The 19,091-nt window shown below is 34.4% G+C and overlaps 2 protein-coding genes across 2 annotated transcripts; both read right to left on the reverse strand.

Annotated features, from left to right (window-relative positions):
* Positions 1 to 6,187: 6,187 nt before the first annotated feature.
* LOC134255477 (macrophage-expressed gene 1 protein-like) lies at positions 6,188 to 8,493 on the reverse strand. The gene has a single exon (XM_062738017.1). It carries the CDS (start codon positions 8,485 to 8,487, stop codon positions 6,385 to 6,387), a length of 2,103 nt encoding a protein of 700 aa, XP_062594001.1. The 5' UTR covers positions 8,488 to 8,493; the 3' UTR covers positions 6,188 to 6,384.
* A 2,828-nt stretch (positions 8,494 to 11,321) lies between these two features.
* On the reverse strand, positions 11,322 to 15,982 carry LOC134255478 (uncharacterized). Its single transcript, XM_062738018.1, has 5 exons — positions 15,851 to 15,982; positions 15,294 to 15,517; positions 14,756 to 14,897; positions 14,263 to 14,406; positions 11,322 to 11,706 (listed from the first exon to the last, which is right to left on the reverse strand). The coding sequence occupies exons 1-5, from the start codon at positions 15,918 to 15,920 to the stop codon at positions 11,558 to 11,560; spliced, it is 729 nt and encodes a 242-aa protein (XP_062594002.1). The 5' UTR covers positions 15,921 to 15,982; the 3' UTR covers positions 11,322 to 11,557.
* Between the last annotated feature and the right edge of the window lie 3,109 nt (positions 15,983 to 19,091).

Below are 19,091 nucleotides of genomic sequence, written 5' to 3' on the forward strand. Positions count from 1 at the left end.
ATGATGAGATGAAATGTTCTTTTGGTGTTCATCAAGCTATAATATTCAAAAAATTCTCATGACAGTAACGTTCCTGAAAGTAAAGCAAGATTGCTAATCGATCAGGTAAATTTCTCTTAGAAATAGAAGTAAAGATATGGAAGAGTTTTGTATTGACTTTCCTTTGAAGAGATGATAAAAGAAAACAAATTATATTAACATTGATTTCCAACAATTTAATATCAATGGATAAAATGTATCCATTGCCTTTTCACAATACGAATTCAAACTTGATAAATTAAGTATGTCTTTATAATGCCTCTCCCGGTGAAACCGGAGGGGAATATAGGTTTCCTCTGATCTTGTCCGTCCGTATGTCTATTCGTCCGTCAGTCTGTCAATCCCTTTCTCTCTGTCAGTCTGTCCCACTTGATTTTCGCACTTTGTGAGTGTATCAGGATGAGTTACAGATCATATTTGCATTTTGTTCTGCTTCGTTTTTTTTTACGGAATTATCATGAAAAATTAATCATAAAATGGTTTTAGATCGGATTTGTGCTGCGCTAGATTAATGATCCAAACGAGATTGTCATGTTTAAAATCATTTACTTTTAACTTGCTGGGTAGCTTTATAGTAACAAACTCGATAGAATATTCTATCGTTAAAATGATTGATGTCCTGGGACGTGGTTAAACGATAGAATGCATTCTATAGGAATTGATGCAATGTACGAAATGAAAATAACGTGAGATAATTCACCGCAGTGCTAGGTCCGAATGTCAACATCATTTGTAAATATGAAGCGAGAAAAAACGCTGAGAAAATGAGTTGAAATATGTCTTTTAGCTATAGGGGATTATTAGGTCAAAGGCAATCACAATCTAAAACAGGTTCGTTTTAATTTATTTGATAATTCTTTTCAATGCAAAACCTTTTGTGTTTTTAATAAATTGTTTTGGTGCGATTCTCATTCTTCATTTTTGAAAAATGAGTGAAAGAGATGCATTCTAACTGTGGTGAGGGCTTGTCCTGAGACACAGTTAGATTATTCTAACTAAGTGACAAACATAGATCAAGTTTGATCTTTTTTAGATAAAATTGTTTAAACCATGTCAAATAAGCTGTTCGGATTAATTTCAAAGCATAAATATATTCTAACGGCATTCAAACACGTTTTCTGATATTTCAATCATAAACAAGTATTTACCTAAATATTCACATTTTCGGGGCCCTTTTTCATACAGGATATTATAAAATGACATCCTAAAGAGAATAGGGGACCCCTACAGGGGAAATGTTTTGTTAATGCAATGCTCTTAGAATGCTTGTTATCCATGTCTTCATAACAAATAAGGGGCAGGATAATAGCACCTGGTGTTCAAATTAGCTTTTTAATTGTTTAATTAAAGAAGAATTCAGTTCCGAGAAAATTCCTGAAATCGTGCGTTCTGTTAAAGAACTTCACATGTGCGGAAAATTGAAACACAGAAACCTGAAGATTACTCTTTGGTCAAGTAATATTCCTGTAAATGATCTTGAGATTCAAAAAGGTTACGAATTCTAAGTATAATTTATGTTCTGTGTATTCAATAGCAAAAAAAGGCCAACCCTTAACAAATGACAAATGCTGGGCTCAGAAAACACAACTAATCTGCTAATATTCTATTTTCATACTGTAGTGAGAACAGACATACAATGGTACAGTAAAAAATGTTATACCGTAGCCATCACTTTCCTGATCAACTTAACGATAGGTTCGACGATTCAGGCAAGATGATATAACAAAGAATTAGAAGAACTCGCTATAGACGTAACTTGATTATATTTAACATGCTCATAATCTTTTTATACCCGCACTTTCTAAAGAAAGTTCGGGTATATTGTTGTTACTCATGTCCGTCCGTCCGTCCGTCCGTCCGTCACACTTTTCTTCCCTGAACTCCTTCTACATTTTACACAGTAGCTTAATCATCTTTTGGGAGATGGTTGGTGGTGTCATGTAGATGTGCAGTAAGGTTTCGGAATTTTGATTTTGCCCCGGGGGGTCAAATGGGGGTCGAAAAATGACGTTTTTTGTGCAAAAAGTCCCGTCTTCCCTGAACTCCTTCTACATTTTACTCAGCAGCCTAATCACCTTTTGGGGGATGATTGGTGGTGTCATGTAGATGTGCAGTAAGGTTTCGGAATTTTGATTTTGCCCCGGGGGTCAAATGGGGGTCGAAAAATGACGTTTTTTATGCAAAAAGCCCCATCTTCCCTGAACTCCTCTTACATTTTATTCAGCAGCCTAATCATCTTTTGGGGGATGATTAGTGGTGTCATGTAGATGTGCAGTAAGGTTTCGGAATTTTGATTTTGCCCCAGGGGGTCAAATGGGGGTCGAAAAATGATGTTTTTTATGCAAAAAGCCCCGTCTTCCCTGAACTCCTTCTACATTTTACACTGTAGCCTAATCATCTTTTGGGAGATGGTTGGTGGTGTCAGGTAGATGTGAAGTAAGGTTTCGGAATTTTGATTTTGCCCCGGGGGGTCAAATGGGGGTCGAAAAATAACGTTTTTTATACAAAAAGCCCTGTTTTCCCTGAACTCCTCTTACATTTTACTCAGCAGCCTAATCATCTTTTGGGAGATGGTTGGTGGGGTCATGTAGATGTGCAGTAAGGTTTCGGAATTTTGATTTTGCCCCGGGGGTCAAATGGGGGTCGAAAAATGATGTTTTTTATGCTAAAAGCCCCGTCTTCTCTGAACTCCTCTTACATTTTACTCAGCAGCCTAATCACCTTTTGGGAGATGGTTGGTGGTGTCATGTACATGTGCAGTAGGGTTTCGGAATTTTGATCTTGCCCCAGGGGGTCAAATGTGGGCAAAAAATGACGTTTTTTAAGCAAAAAGCACCGTCTTCCCTGAATTTCTCCTACATTTTACACAGTAGCCTAATCATCTTTTGGGAGATGGTTGGTGGTGTCAGGTTGATGTGCAGTAAGGTTTTGGAATTTAGATTTTGCCCCAGGGGGTCAAATGTGGGTCGAAAAATGACATTTTTTGTGCAAAAAGCCCTGTCTTCCCTGAAGTCTTCCTTAATGTTACTCAGAAGCCTAATCATCTTTTAGGAGAGTTAAAATTTTTGAAAATTATGTAAAACATCAACGTCAAGGGGTAAAAAAGCATCGCATGCTGGGAAACACCTTGATTTCTTATGAGTAATTAATGTACATGTCCAATGTGAGAGTCATATCTCATCTCAATCAAAAGTTATAAGCAAATGCAACATTTTTGAAAAGTAGGTTAGGCTTGATCGCTTCAAGGTCAAGGTCACAGAGTAAAAGTCATGATTTATTTGGAAAGGTCTTATCACAGGTAATAATATACATGCATTATGATATGAATGCCCTAACTTTTCTCTTTTAAAATGATGAATTTATAACTATTTAATTTTTTTGCAAGTAGGTTCAAACTTCTAGGTCACATGTAAAAAAAAAAAAAACCCATGCCATTCTCACAGGTAAATACTAATACATAAGTTTAATATGAATGTCTCTTCTCATTCAGTAGATATGACTGTGATGACCAAGGTTAAATTTATTGAGACAGATGGACAGTCTGACATACAAATGTACATATTTCTATATGAATTTGGTAAAATTGGCCCAGTGGTTCTAGAGAAGTAAAAAATAATAAAAAGTTTTCAGACAAACAGATGGACAACACGTCACGACAGACGTTATATGCTAAGGAAACCAGAAAAGCTCAAATGAGTGTTTTGAAAGGGTTACAATATGGTTGCAGTATTTGAAAAGCTGTTTTTTTCATGCAGAGATATGCATGACCAACATATTCATGTTTTATATTTTCTTTAGTAATTTGTTTGTTTGTTGTGAATACATCTCTCTTGGGAATTTTTCCCTCATATGGAGACACCACCAAATAATAATGAAGACAAGATGTGTTTGTGAAACACTGATGTCCCTGTATGGAAGCCTATGGCGAAGGTTGAAGTTTCTCCAATATATGTCAAACTCAAAGGTCAAGGTCAAAGGATTCAAATTGTTAGTATCAGAAGAAAGTCTTGTCACAAGGAATGCACATGTGAAATAAAGAAATCCCTAGTAATTCCTGTTCAAAAGTTAATTGCCAAGGTTAATTTTTTTGTTTAAGTGGTTCAAACTCTAGGGTCAAGGTCAAACATATTTATACCTGTTGACAGTTCACAATGAATACACATGTTAAGCATGAAAGCCCTAGCACCTACTGATCAAAATTTAGGCAGAGTTTAAAGTTTGGTATTTTTCTTGTAAAAATGTGTATCCTAGGTCAAGCTGATCAGAGGTAAAAATTAATGGTACCCAAATAAAAGGTCTTAATTGTCACAAGAAATAAACCTATAAAATGTGGAAGCCATTTGTATAGCCCATCCCACTTAAAACTTATGGGCAAGCTAGCTAGGTTATAATTTCTGCAGACTAATAGACAGACATAATATAAACACAAGAAACAAAATATGTATAATAATTAGTCAAATGGAAAAAAACATACTATTTAATTGGAATCACAAAATAGATTGTTATTTCAGGGACAGGAAGTGGGTAGGGAGATTGGAATCCCCCCATCCCCCCCCATCTGGAATTTGCTTTGTTATTTAAACAAGACTATATACTGAATCAAATAAAAAATGACTCTGGACATCCTCCCCCTAACTTAGAAAACATTGACCTCACTATCATTGTTTTTTATTTGTTTATTTGTTTTCAGTTTTTTTTCTCCTGCTTGTCAGGAAATTCTGGGCTGGAATTTTTTGACTGAGATGTGAACCCCCCTCCCTACTCCCGAAAAAAAATTCTGGATCCGCACCAGTATTGGCAGTAAGTTCAGTAACTGAATGTCACATTGACAACGGGAGATAACTTCACAATATGAAATTCGTCTAGTGTGGCATGCGATGATCTTTGACCCTTTTTTAACTTTAACCTAATCGTTTGGGTGTATTTTACCCCCCACTATACTTAAACTTCTACTTACCGACTGCCTGTGTCTCGTCAACTTCATGAAATATAAATCCAATTATAACACAAAATGAATTAATCCAATGCACACCAGACTGCAGCAATGTGCTAATTCCATTGGCGAACCTTCCGTCGATTCCGTCACCTTATCAGATGAAGTGGGAATCGGCCGAGGTGTGCCAAATGGTGTTTAATCTATAAATATGATAATGGGTGACGCAACGTGATGTGATGTAGAAATTTACATGTTAACATGTATAGTACAAGAAGAAATTTTAAATTAATTCATAACAAACGATATTAAATTTTAACAAACCTTTTCCATCTAGCCTATTCCAAAAAGTATGTGCTGTGTGGTTGTGGTGTCGAGTGGGGGGGGGGGATTAGTAAATTTAAAAAGGTCCTATTATGAGCAAAACATATATCAAAATCTAATTTCAGGCGCGGATCCAGCAATTTTTTCCAGGGGGAGGGGGGGTCCACCTCAGTCAAAAAAAAATCCTATCCCAGAAATTTCTTGACAACCAAAAAAAAAAAAAAAACCTAAAGTAAAACTCACCCAAACGTCAAAAACCTATATCGTGGGGGGTAGGGTGGGAGTAGTGGTGACTTCTATTGCCTCAAATGTTTAAATTTTCATACCCATTTAACACATATTCGTGTTTACCAGGGGGTCTTGTTTTCCAAAGGGGGTCCATTGTAACTTTTTCCTTGTTTTAGTATATACATTTTTTAACCTTGTGATTCCAGGGGGGGTCCTGACCCCCCCCCCCCCCCCCGACAGATCCGCGCATGAATTTACATCATTAATAGAATTCAGACTGGTATATAATGAATTAAGCATGTATAAAATAAATATAAGAGATTCTGAGTTATAGGTCACAGGGTCTGAGAATTTCATATTCAATTTGATGAATACATGTAAATTATAGAATTATTTTGACTTTTTCCTTGGAAAGCCGCCCAATATGTAGGAGCGTGTATTTAGAGGCAAACACCTTAGTGCGGGTATTACTGTCTCATGACAGCATCTAGTTTAATTTGAAATCTGCAGGTCGGTGAATTTTATTCCTCAAAAAATATTTTAGTTGTTACAGTAGTAAAATCATGACAATGTCACAAAGCGTGATTAAGAGTTCATACTAACATGAAGCATTTCTAATTATTCATTGCACTAATGGTGTGCAATTTTAAATTTTGCAATAAGTAAGTTATCTTATCATACATAATGTCATTGGTAGCAGGTTAAAACGGAGAATCATTAAAACATATTGCTCTCTAAAACTACAAAACCTTACGTCGAGCAATTACCATTGAATCAGTGCATGTTTGTTCAAAATTCTCAAAAATTCCAAAGTTTCGTTTTTAAAGCAAAAAGCAAACTTATCAAATCGTAAAAGAAAATCAATTAAAACTCTCATAGATTTTTCTTTGTTTCTGATTTCGTCGAACAGCTATAATAATTCCTAATACCAGGCAAATAGCAGTTGTAAGGCCAACTGAGAGACCTGCAATGGCACCTTTAGACATTCCTGAATCATCATTTTCACTGACTACGTGATTATTGGAGAATTTCTTCATCAAGGCATGCATCTCTGTTGGTGCAGAATTCAAAGTTGTCCAAGTGGATTCATCAGGCTCTTTGCTATTCGTTTCGGGATTTATAAGTTGGGTCCAGGATTCCGAATCATGGGAAATGATATAGTTTGCTCTCTCTGTTAAACTCTCTGCTGGGATACCAATAAACGGTGGAAGTTGAACTGTAGGAAATTTTAGTTCCGACATTTGACCAGTCCTTACACAGAACTGTAGTTCACAGTTGTTGTCAATGGTGGCTAAGTGGTTACTGAAACCTTTAGGACAAGATTTTGTATATTTACTGTCAACCAAAGGGTTACCATGTTGACAACTGAAGAAACCACCAAATGGCACGGAAGACTTGGCGCCAAGTTCATAATCATCACTGATGCAGACATGGACATTAGAGGCAATCTTCAATGGATTGTAGTACTGCGGGCATGATTTTGATTGAGTTACAAAATTACTGGTTCTGTCTGAGTAGAGGCCTCCAAAGAGAAATCCGCTGTTTTCCTGAACGGGTGTGTTTGGTTTTGCACGACACCAATATGATGTGTATGTTGCAGAGCCATAATAAGACTTATCGTGACAACACTTGAAAAAGATCCAGCATTTATGACACGTGTGCTCGTGTTGAGCTTTATGTGTTTTTCCTTCATAAAGAAGAACTGCATCAAATCCTTCCGGACATTGAAAGTTCTGTGTTTGAGGATTTCTTACAGTAATGTTCAGTTTGTCACACAAGTTTTCGTTATTCATTAATCCTCCCTGGAACTGACATGTTTGATAAATCCCACCAAAGCTAAGGTTCGTTAGAGGTGCATGGCAGGTACCATCATCCAGATTTGAAATCTTGCTGAAGTTTGGGGCGTCTGGATCGGTGCATCCTGGGTACGTGTTATGGAGGAAGTAGGACGAGATTGCAGTTCGAACACTCTGGACGACTTCTTCAACTAGACTTTCAGATAGTTCAGGAAGTGAAGTTGTAGAGATGACATAATCAAGAGGAAATCCATTTCTATCAACTGCAACCAAATCATTTCCAATAGTGGGTGTCCATTTACTAAGTGTGAAATTTTCAGGACTCATTGGTGGTCCGCCGTATGTTCTTATATCTGAGTTTTTAACACTTTTCATGTATTTCTCGATGGCAGTTTTTGAGTGTGTGTACTGCGTTTTCATATTTACATTTCCGATTCCAAAGGAGACACTTGCTGCAAAACTTATCTTTACTTTATCAACCTCTTTGTCTGCACGTAGAGAGGAGTCGACCTGATCCACTTTGACAATAGAAGCACCAGCATCAACACTTGTAAGGACGTGGGTGCCAAAATCTCGAACTAAGAGTTCACTTTCATATCTTGTTGACAGTTTTCGATTATGTTGAATATGGTTGGCTATTTTCAGAAGACGTTTACGAAATGATCGATCAAGTTGTATGTCGGGAAGAACTTTAGCGTTATACCGGACGAATCGTGCTTGGACTTTTGTAGTAAATGATTTATCCTCAAGCTGATGCTTTTTAATGTGTTCATATTCAGTGGACAAACTTGCAGCAATTTTGACTCCTGCGATACTAGCTGAACCACCGATATTTATAGAAAATGCTGTGTCTGACTTATATTGAGACCAGTGATCATATACCTTCGAGAAGATATTCAAATGACTTGTCTTGATAGGAATAGCTACGACGCCGTCTGGAATAAGGTATTTTCTGTCCTCGGTTGTTTTGCATTTTGAATAGTTAAAATTGACAACTACTCCTCGATTTTCATTTACAAGATTATCCCAACCAAATCCAGGCAGGACTTCAAACATAAAATTCTGATCTCCTTTCTCGATATTGCAAGCCCGTGGGTCACCAAAGCTGTAATTCTGCAACGCTTCAGTAGAATAGAACAAAAGAGCCACAGCGCATATCGTCAACATGCCTCTCCAAGTGTTTGATCAAGACTGTTTTTAGGTTTAGGAAGTATTGGGATATAGAAGGAAAGTATAAGCTTTTGGTTAATCTTAGCCTCCCTGACACAAGGAAGTCGTTTTCTTGCTAATCTATTGCTTGTTTTTTTCCATTTGATACGGAAATGGTGATATCGTTATAATTTATGTTATTACGGGACTGCTTATTGAAAAACAAATATTTTTGTTGGCAACAGATAAAGATAAGCTTAACAAGATATCGTTGCATTTGAAAAAAAAAATATGCTTAGTGATTATATCAATATCAAAGGAGTTTGCTTATCACTTGAAAATTTGTTAATTAATAATTCTGACAAATGGAAGCAGTACTTTTACAATCTGTCCAATTAAAATGTTTTTGCATGCTATGAAATGTTGAGAAACTTATCCTTAACAATCTTCCTTTTCAAGTTTAAGGAAATTTGTTGATAACGAATCTGGATACCAAGATATTTAGGAAATATTAAATTATTTTGAAATTCCTCTTTTCTTCTTCCGTAACAGTTGTCTACAAAATATGGGGTATTTTTTTAAATTATGGTTTAACCAAGAATTAATGTTTCCAATATTGATTTTCAGAGTACGTTCTCTCTTTTCTGCAAGATCTTATTTTGGAAAAAAAGCAACTGCCAGGGAGAAATCTTAGTTGCATATTTTTAATAACATTCATTTTATTCTTTATAAAATTGGACTTATCCATTTACCAAAAATGCCTTCGTTGAGATCGCTACTTCTATATGTAACATGTAGCTTTTGAACTTCAATTTAGCGTAATACTTTAATGCTGATATCACTCTCCATGATTAGTGATGTTCAAATTCAAAAATAACTGGATACAATCCCAGAGTGTTCCTTTAAGCATTGAAAGGCTCTTGAAGGGTCTAAAATAACCCCTTTATAAAAAAGATTGATCATTTCATGACCAGAGACAATCAAAGATGTAGATATTGTAGAACAAACAGGTATCTGTCCCTTACAGTTTTAAAGAAATTAAATATTCATAATTTGTTTAATGCACCAAAAATATGTTTTGTGAAATTACTGTAATCTTAAGCAATAATATATCACTGCCATTTATACGACATCGATTAATGTCGTTATATGTATTTAGCACCTTTAAAGACCTAGCTGTTCTTGAAAAGACGAAATTTACTTCTCAGTACATGTTAACTGCAGGGGAAAACGTTAGATCACCTATAGTAACTCCTCATATACCAGTGGTCATGATTCGAACCATCTTGAATCTATACTCCCAAAGGGTTCTTACATATCAATATCACTAATCATAGTCCAGCTTTGATAGAGAAAATTTCAAAATATTTTCTATATATTTCCAGTCTCCTATACAGTGTATATTATCTCCCTCCGTTTGGGGAAGGTATTTGATGTGCACACTGAGATGCTTGCGTCTTAATTTTATCTCCCAATGTCCTGCTTTTCTTAATTTTTTTTTTCACAAATCAATCCTACTGTGGGACCTAACCAGCGGAGTTGATTTGGATTGGCATTAAAAGTGTCCCTTTATATCAGTCATGACATAATTTTTTCCCTAATAAAATCCATTAGAACGAAAATTATTATCTCCTCAGGTAAAAAATGTTTGAATAACTTTGTTGTTTACGCAGGTTTATATGAATTTAACATGTTTAAGTACTGAAGATCAAATATAACGCTTGCTGTCTTCACATTGAGTCTGTTTACTATACAGATAAGATGTATAATACCTTCGCATATAAAACGCTGTTTTGACAAAACAAGGAACTATATTTATGTCAACACTGGAACAAATCTACACACTGATAGACGTGTGCAAATTTCTTTTCAATGAAACATATGGAGCTAACGAACAATGTTCAAGGTCAAAAGTCCATCAAACAATACCAAATATGAGCAATTAAAGCAAACACAGACCTCCAAAACATCAAAGGTGGGATCAGGTACTATGTAGAAATGAGCATATCCTGTCTATCGGTCACATCCGCCGTGTGCTACTTGTAATGATCGGAAAATAACGGAAAATCTGTCGACAATTCAATGTATAAGGAATGGACTAACAATGAGTATGAAAAACGGCAGTCGGGATTCGACTCAATGATAAACTGAACTTGCTGACAAGGTCATTGTATCGACCATTGAACGTACAAAATGATGCCTTTAAACGAGACTATTGATATTCTTGTTTCATCAACTCGCTTTTCAATAATTTATTTACCTCGTTTTAGAAATTGTTTATACATAGAGAATGTTCCTGCGTATCTCAAATAAAAACATACATAATGGTCATTTAATTTGTAAAGTTTTATTTTCTAAAATTATGTACATTGCTTGAAAACAACCAATGATTGTTTAATGTACATACATCTTAATTATCAAATTTAACAAAATGTTTATATTGCAATTAAATTCAAAACATTTCTCGAACAAAAACTTGTAGTTGGCGCATATATGAACAACAATGTTATGGACGTTCTTATGACTAAATTTAACTTATTTGTTCTTCAAAAAGAACATTTTATTTTAAATTTGCTCTGCTAGAAACAGACAAATCTAACAAAAAAAATCATAGAACAAAAGGAAAACGTGAGATGATTAAATAACATATCATACAGCACTTAACATACACATATTTTCCAACGGAAAATGAGGCTCAATTGAATGGCTTGTCTCAATGCATAAAGATAAATACCCATCTAAATATTTTAATAGGATTTTCCATGGAGCTCTTTTTTATGCTAAGGACAATAAATCTACTTTGTTAGATTAATATTCGAGGTTATCAAATATATTCTCGGATGCACAGCATTAAAATATATCAATAAAGCTATTTCAAATATGAATCATACATAGTATGCATCTTAAATAAATAAAACCAAAAGAAACGACCTTCTATAACACATATATACAATAATTGTTCTTTTTGAGGTAAATACAATGATAAACGGAGAGCAATATTCTCTTTGCCCGAACGGCGAGTTGAACATTTTACTCACCCGAGGGTGGCTAAATCATCGTATCAATAATATCCTGGGCATTACGAACGTTATTTAGTCGGATATGAAGTTTGAATGTTATAATCGATAGGATAATGGTTGTTCTGGACAGCGCTTGGATAAGGATGTGGAGTTGTGTTGTTCTGCTCTCTGCCGGGATACGTTGTGCCGTAATGTTGTGGTGGTGGATGGAGAGTCACTATGTATTAAAATAAACACAAATTACAAGTGATCTGTATTAAAACATAGACTCATTTTTTTCAAATTACTGTTGTTTTTCGTGCCATGGTCATTTAAAAAAATGTTTTTGATATTTATTTTAATCATGCTTGTTTTCCGACAGTTTTATCTTAAATTCAGTATTACTTGGCACACAACTAAACTACTCTAAATTTCATTATTCTTTAATTCATTTTTATTTATCTCACAGGTGGTGAAAAATCAGTCTTAACTGGGACTAGAACCAAGGGCCTCCAGCGTACCATGCCAGAGGTCTATCCACTGAGCTATCGAGATCGGATATTTCTTAAAAAATAATTTAAATCGTCGGACTTCCAATTACGGCAAATAGAGCCGGTTTCTGTGGACGCGGTCTTTTTTCTACAGATAACGTGGACGATATAACACTTACAAGTAACAAACAGCAGTGAAGATAGAAAAGAAAAATTTTATAATGTCAATGCTTTAATAATCTACTTTCAATTATTTTTTTAAATAAAATTCAAACATATTGGAGTTTTCTAACCCGCGTGTATACTATGCGGGTACATGAAAGAGTATGACGCGTGACCAGGTAATTGTTTTCAAAACATACAAACTCAGATTATCAGGAAGCACAGGTACACGTAGCTGACCTGTCAATCAAATCAAAAGCTATTGTTTTTTAATGATTGACAGGCGGTGAATTTTTTATCTTGAATCAGGTACATTTTGGGGGCGTTAACATAAAACTGGGTAATCATTTCGTGAGTTCTATGGTCGTGGAATGGCCTTGTCAGCAAATACAATTTATCATTACGTCATATGCTGACTGACGTTTTTCATCTAATTGTTATTCCATTATTTTTACACTGAATGGACGACAGATTTTTCCGTTATTTCCACAGCTCATGACAAGGAGCACACGGCGGGTGTGACCGGTCGACAGTGGATGCTCACTCTTCCATGACACCTGATCCCACCTTTTATGTTTCGGGGGTTCGTGTTTGCTCTGCTCTTATTTTGTATTGTTTTATGGACTTTGAGATTGATTACTGTTCGTTATCTCCTTCATCAACTGACTTTCACGCACCTGTGAACCCGGTGACATATTTCCCCTCATCGTTGAATTTTGTCCTCAAATTCTATGAGTTACGAAAATGCATGAAGCATGCTCCTAGGGAATAGTGGGTTTTGTTACGTTTGGCGCCAAATGTCACAGGTGTTGAAAAATTAAGTCTCAACCGGAACTCGAACCCAGGGCCTCTGGCGTACCATGTCAGCGCTTTAAACCCTGATCCATTGAGACCCGATATATTGACTGACTTTCACGCACCTGTGAACCCGGTGATATTTATTGTCCCCCGCTTGAAAAGTGGGGGATATCAATTTGGGTTTGTCCGTCCGTCCGTCTTTCTGTCTGTCTGTAACGCTTTCGTTTCCACACGATATCTCCAGAACCCTTTAAGCTTTTGCAATGAAATTTAGCATAGCAACTTCCTATGGACTAAAAAAGACCCCTATTGAATTTGAAGTCAAAAGGTCAAAGGTCAAGGTCATAAATAAGCAAATTCTTTCTGTTATAACACTTTCGTTTCCACACGATATCTCTAGAACCATAGCTATTGCAATGAAATTTTACATAGCAACTCCTTGTGGCCTAATAAAGACCCCTATTGATTTTGAGGTCAAAAGGTCAAAGTTCAAGGTCGTAAATTAATACATTCTCTGTGTGTGTAACACTATCATTTCCGGGCGATATTTCAAGAAGATTTTGAGCTTATGCAATGTAACTTTATACCAAAACTCCCTAGGGCCTCTCTCATCCCTCTCAAAGTGCCCCGCCCCGTTTGTTGTATTAGTATTTATAGTATTACATGTCGCTATTTTTAGCACAGGGGCACGAGGAGAGTTATTGCGTATAAAACAGGTTCTCGGCGGACTTTATGTTCTTATTACGTCTATTAGAACTGTTTAATAAAGGCTAAATAAATCAAACACTATGGATTGTGTAAAATTTTGAGAATATCGAACATGAATATATTCATGAATGTGACTTTAGTTCTGCATATACTTGACACTACGTAAAGTGAATCCGTGGTCTAGTGGTATGTCTCTCGCATGAGAGGTCCCGGGATCGAATCTCGGTCGATCCTTTTTTTTTAATTTAAATACTTTTCTTTTCTTTTTACTAAATGATAGTATTCAGCATGTGAAATGAAAAATTTATGAGGTCTGGCTTGTACAAACTCATAAAATCATCATTACAGTGTGATAAATATTTCATATAAAAAGAATCTTCTATACACATAATAAAGAATAAGCAATCAAATCTTTATATGCATATTGACAAACATGTATTTTATTTGCTTCAGTATATGCATACATTTAATAATTCTACAAATTCAGTTAGGGGGATTCGACTTTTTCCCCAAGCGGGGGGCACGAATTCATTGAATCAGCTTGTTTATTCATTTTTTGGATTCCATGACCGGTTTTCGTTAAGTTTTAAAATTGTTATGATAACAATCCAATTGTCAGTCTCCAAATATCGTACCTGTAGATGTAATAATTGGACTCTGATCACCATTTCCATTCGGTACTCTTCCGATTTGACGCCGACGACAAATCCATCTTATTACACTGAAGAAGATGGCCAGCAAGATGATTCCACCAAAGATTGAACCAATAATGATACCTACTGTTGGAGATTATTCCGTAATGTATATGATTATTGTCACTCAGAAAAAAATAATTGGAGAAAAATATCATAACAATAACACCCCCGGAAAAATCTATAGTTTAAGCGCCTTATGGATTTGTTTTTGCAATAATTGCTAAAGATGACTATTTTTTATAGTGTGCATCTCCGAAGAGCTAAGTTCACTTTAGGTCTATTCAAAAAATTATGTATTTTTAATTGATACTGAGCAGTTATGATATTTCATTTTCAACAGGGCCAAATATGTGTTACAGTGAACATTGCTCTTTAAATAATATTCTTTTTATATGCTAGGTATAAATTCACTTAATTTATATTTAAAACATACCTGGCAAAGGTCCTGTTGTCGTTACTTTCAGTGTAAAGTTTCCGAGTGCATTCGTTTTTGACGACTTTGTTAATTTGATCTTGACATAATGGAATTCCTCGCCACAGAATTTTTCAGGTATTGTATCCAAACAACTGTATGTCTGTTGTGAAATAAACATTACATACAAAATAAGTTGTTTTGATTATTTAAATCTTTCATGCAATAGTAAGATTGTAGTGTAGGAATATTCGTTTGTTTTCTTCCTTAATTGTTTGAGGAATATACATTTCATTAAATTACATACAGACAGGATTATTTTTCTTTTATGAAGAAAAATTAAGATATTGCAATCAAGAATGTTAATATTCGGAAGAGGAAATGATTTTATTTTATTTTTTTTTGGGGGGGGGGGGGAGAGGGGTGTCCGTTAAAACTTGAGGAAACTCACAAACATTAGTGGACTTTCCATTTTCTTCATAACTAATGCTTCTTTTTGAAAGGATAAATGTAAATGTTCAAGCATGATTGATGACAAAAATAATATAAATATATTTACCCTTTTTAGTTCGCTTCCCAAAAGTCCTCCATAATACCAAAGTTTAGCAGAACAATCAGAAATAAAGAACTGTTGAGCATCCACGCATATTTTATTATTTGCGCCGGGACTGAATGTATATGAACAAGATTGAGTAAATTCAGATCCATTCCATGTAAGGTAATAAGTTTCATCATCATCAATACCTATTGTGCCGATATAATCACATTTTCCGTCAAAATTTACTACAAAAACATGTATTTCACTTTGCATTTATTTTCAAATAAATCTTCATTGAAAAAAAGTTTAGATGTTTTACGAAAAATATACTTTAATTCTAAAAAACATTTCTTTTAACTCATATATAATCCTTAATTCTTTTTAATCGTCTAATGTATGCATTTAGAACACACACATAGTAATTCTATATATTAAATGTGTATATTTCATTAATTACTGTATTAAGGTTCAAAAGTTATTCAAACCATTCAAATCGAGAGCAGAGCTAACCCGTATATCTTATGAAATTAATTAAGTTAGTATTATTATTTTTTTTTATTTGCATTTTGTTTACTTACAATATCTGGTGTACCCACGGGCTATTTGCCAGAGAGAAAAGCCTTGAACGACAGTTAACTGCCACATCATTTTACTGATGCATACGGGAAACAAAAATTTTAAAAATCCTTTTTTGGAGCCGATAACAACAAAATATTTCCTCAATATAAACTCGTGACTGCATATATTTCAAATTGAATACCACTCAAAAGAACAAATAAAAAACCAAAAAGTGTGTTTAAGGAAGTAAAAATTAAAATTTGCATTTGGAATTCGACAAATACCTTTCCTGAATGATCATGAAGCATAAAAAGTATAACAAGGATCACAAATGCATTACAAATGAATCTGAAACAGGAAAAAATCCAGTTGATATGCTTTGTCTTGGTTCCTCATTATCAATCCTATTAATGAAGGATATGGAGATAACGAACAGTATAATCTGAGACGTACAGTAAGTCAGCATTCCCCTTTTCTAATATATAATGGCTGTTTGTAAAGGAGATTTATTTCAAGTTTATTTCAAACAGATTTACAGAAATTTCAATATCAAGTGATAGAACTATTTTTTGGTCTACATTTACCAAAATGATAATACTTCGTAACATTTATTACTAGAAGAAAGGATTTCTCAAAAAAAAAAGAGTCATTTTCATCTTAATCTGTACATGAATAATTTGCAAAATGAGTTCTAAAGTGACAAGGGATGTATTTCAATGAATTTCATTTGACAAATTGAATGAGTCAGTCTTATTAATTTCAGAACCAGTTAATGAATTGATGTTTTTACATAGCTTACTTTACCTTACAAAACTTGTAAGATAAAAAATTCTCAAAATATACTAATCTTAGCTTAACTTCAACAACAACAAAAACAACAACAACAACTCCTGTTAGTTTCAGAATGGGATGTGTTATTGGTAAAGCTTGCATGCATATAAAATATTCATGTATTACTTTGGAATGCTAAAATTACAGATCTTTAAAAACAAAAAATCATTTATTTGGATAATGTTATATTTGATATATAACAATGTCATTATAACATTTTTTTTTGACATATGAGGGGTGATCAAATAGTTCGCGAAATAATTGAGTAACTTCCATTAAAGAATTAAGTATTTGCATGTATTCGGTGTTGATTGTATTCTAAATAAGTCCTCTCCAATTTTAATGCATATCTGCCATCGTTTTGCTCATTCGCGAATCACGTGATATGAGCGGTCACGTGACCGCTCCGCAGCGTTCTATCACAAAAGCTGAAAGATTTTTCTGAGCTTTACATTTCTTTCCATGCAAGTTAATTTTTAAAACAAGAGCAGTTTATTTATCTGAAATGGCCATATCTCAGCAACAGAATTGGTGGATAAGAATATGTTTTCCTAAAATGAGCATGGCGACAATAAAAACCAAATCTTCTGTCTCGGGAGAGATGTTTGTTCAAGGTGGATAGACACTGGGTGCCACCTTTTTATCACATCTTTTATGTTTACAATCTAAAAGAAACGATATCTTAGGTATATACTAATAATATTATTGTTAAGATATTCAACTATTTTTTAACTGTAAATTTGATAACAAATTACTTAATTAAAAAACACATCTCTTTTCAAATTTGCTTTCACTGGGCAACATAATAAATATCATATTTAACCATCTGCATTTCTTCACTAAAACGATCAATCGAACCATTGATTGAATTAAAGGAATTCTTTTGTCTGAATAAACCTTGTACAAATTATTAGATGCTACTGTAAAAGAGTTTCTAAGATATACCTAAAATTTTAACAGTCGTTCGTTGGACGAGTACGAATGAGACAACCATTTTATGTCAAAAGTGATCTACATAGTTACGTCATTTTCACATTGTGACGTCACAAACAAGGAGTTAAACTTTATTCAGCATATGCTATTTATATATCATGTGTATGGCTATCTGTTTACCAACATTTTCTCTAATCAGAATTGATATTTTGTAGATATAGTGATAGTTGGCGAACTTTTTGATCACCCTTCGTATGCTACGTTAAACGAGTTACTTAAATACCTTTAACATTAACTTATTTGTCTGTAGCTGCCTCAGTTTAAAAAATAGTATATTTCCATATTTATGTCGATACGATATATCCTGGTGAGCTTGAGATAAAAGATATTACAGAGTTTGACATTTTTTTCATATTTGGATATTTTACTTGAAAGAGACCTTAATGGTAATATAACAACAAAGTTCTATGGTAAAGTGATGACTTTAACTATTCAATCGTCAACTTCCCTTACTTATGCAGCTTTATACCTTCATCACCTGCATACGGAGTTTATGTGTCTCAGTTGATTCGATGCGTAAGAGCGCGCTCTACGTATGAACAATTTCTGAAACGAAGTAAATTATTGACAAAAAAGTTGATGGAACAAGAATATCAGCAGTCTTGTTTAAAGTAATAATCATGTAAGTTTTATGGTCGATACAATGACCTTGTCGGCAAATACAATTTATCACTCAGTCAAATGCTGACTGACTTTCTTCATTCTAATTGTTAGTTTATTATTTATACATTGAATTGACGACGGATTTTTCCCGTTATTTCCCGATAATGACTAGGAGCACACGGCGGGTGTGACCGGTCAGCAGGGGATGCTTACTCCTCCATGACACCTGATTCCACCTTTGATTTATTGGAGGTCTGTGTTTGCTCTGCACTTATTTTGTATTTTTTTTTACTTTTGATCTTGAATACTGTTTGTTATCTCCATATGTTTTATAAATAGTATAATTAATGTGACTTAAACGACATTAGATTCCTTACTGTAAAAATATAAATCATAACTAGAGCAAAGCTCGTTGCAAAGCAACGAGTGGGTCTTCCAAATCTTAGCAATAAGCAAAAAGTGAAATGTTCAAATGTCAACTTTGCTACCATTCTTTAATTCTTTGACTCAAACAGCAAAAACTCTTTCTTAAAGTCTGATTCTGGAGTGAGCACAAGGATAAACAAGGATAAATAATCCAATGGTAATCTCTCCAACACCATTGAAACTGTACCTACAAAATTTATACATCCTCATATTTTGACTCGTAGACATATACTATCACCTATGATGCAATCATATTAGTGAAGTGTTTTATGCTACGGATATATCAGTGTTTTGATATATCATCAGCTAAAAAAATGCTTTAAAAACATTTACACAGTATAATTAGATAGTATTATAATAGTAAGAAATCCCAATGTGTTCCTGATAAACTATCTCCATTTTTTGTCA

Source organism: Saccostrea cucullata, unplaced genomic scaffold, assembly GCF_032062105.1.
Source record: "Saccostrea cucullata isolate Sc308-1 unplaced genomic scaffold, CSIRO_AGI_Scuc_v1 ctg7193, whole genome shotgun sequence".
Classification (NCBI taxonomy): Eukaryota; Metazoa; Mollusca; class Bivalvia; order Ostreida; family Ostreidae; genus Saccostrea; species Saccostrea cuccullata.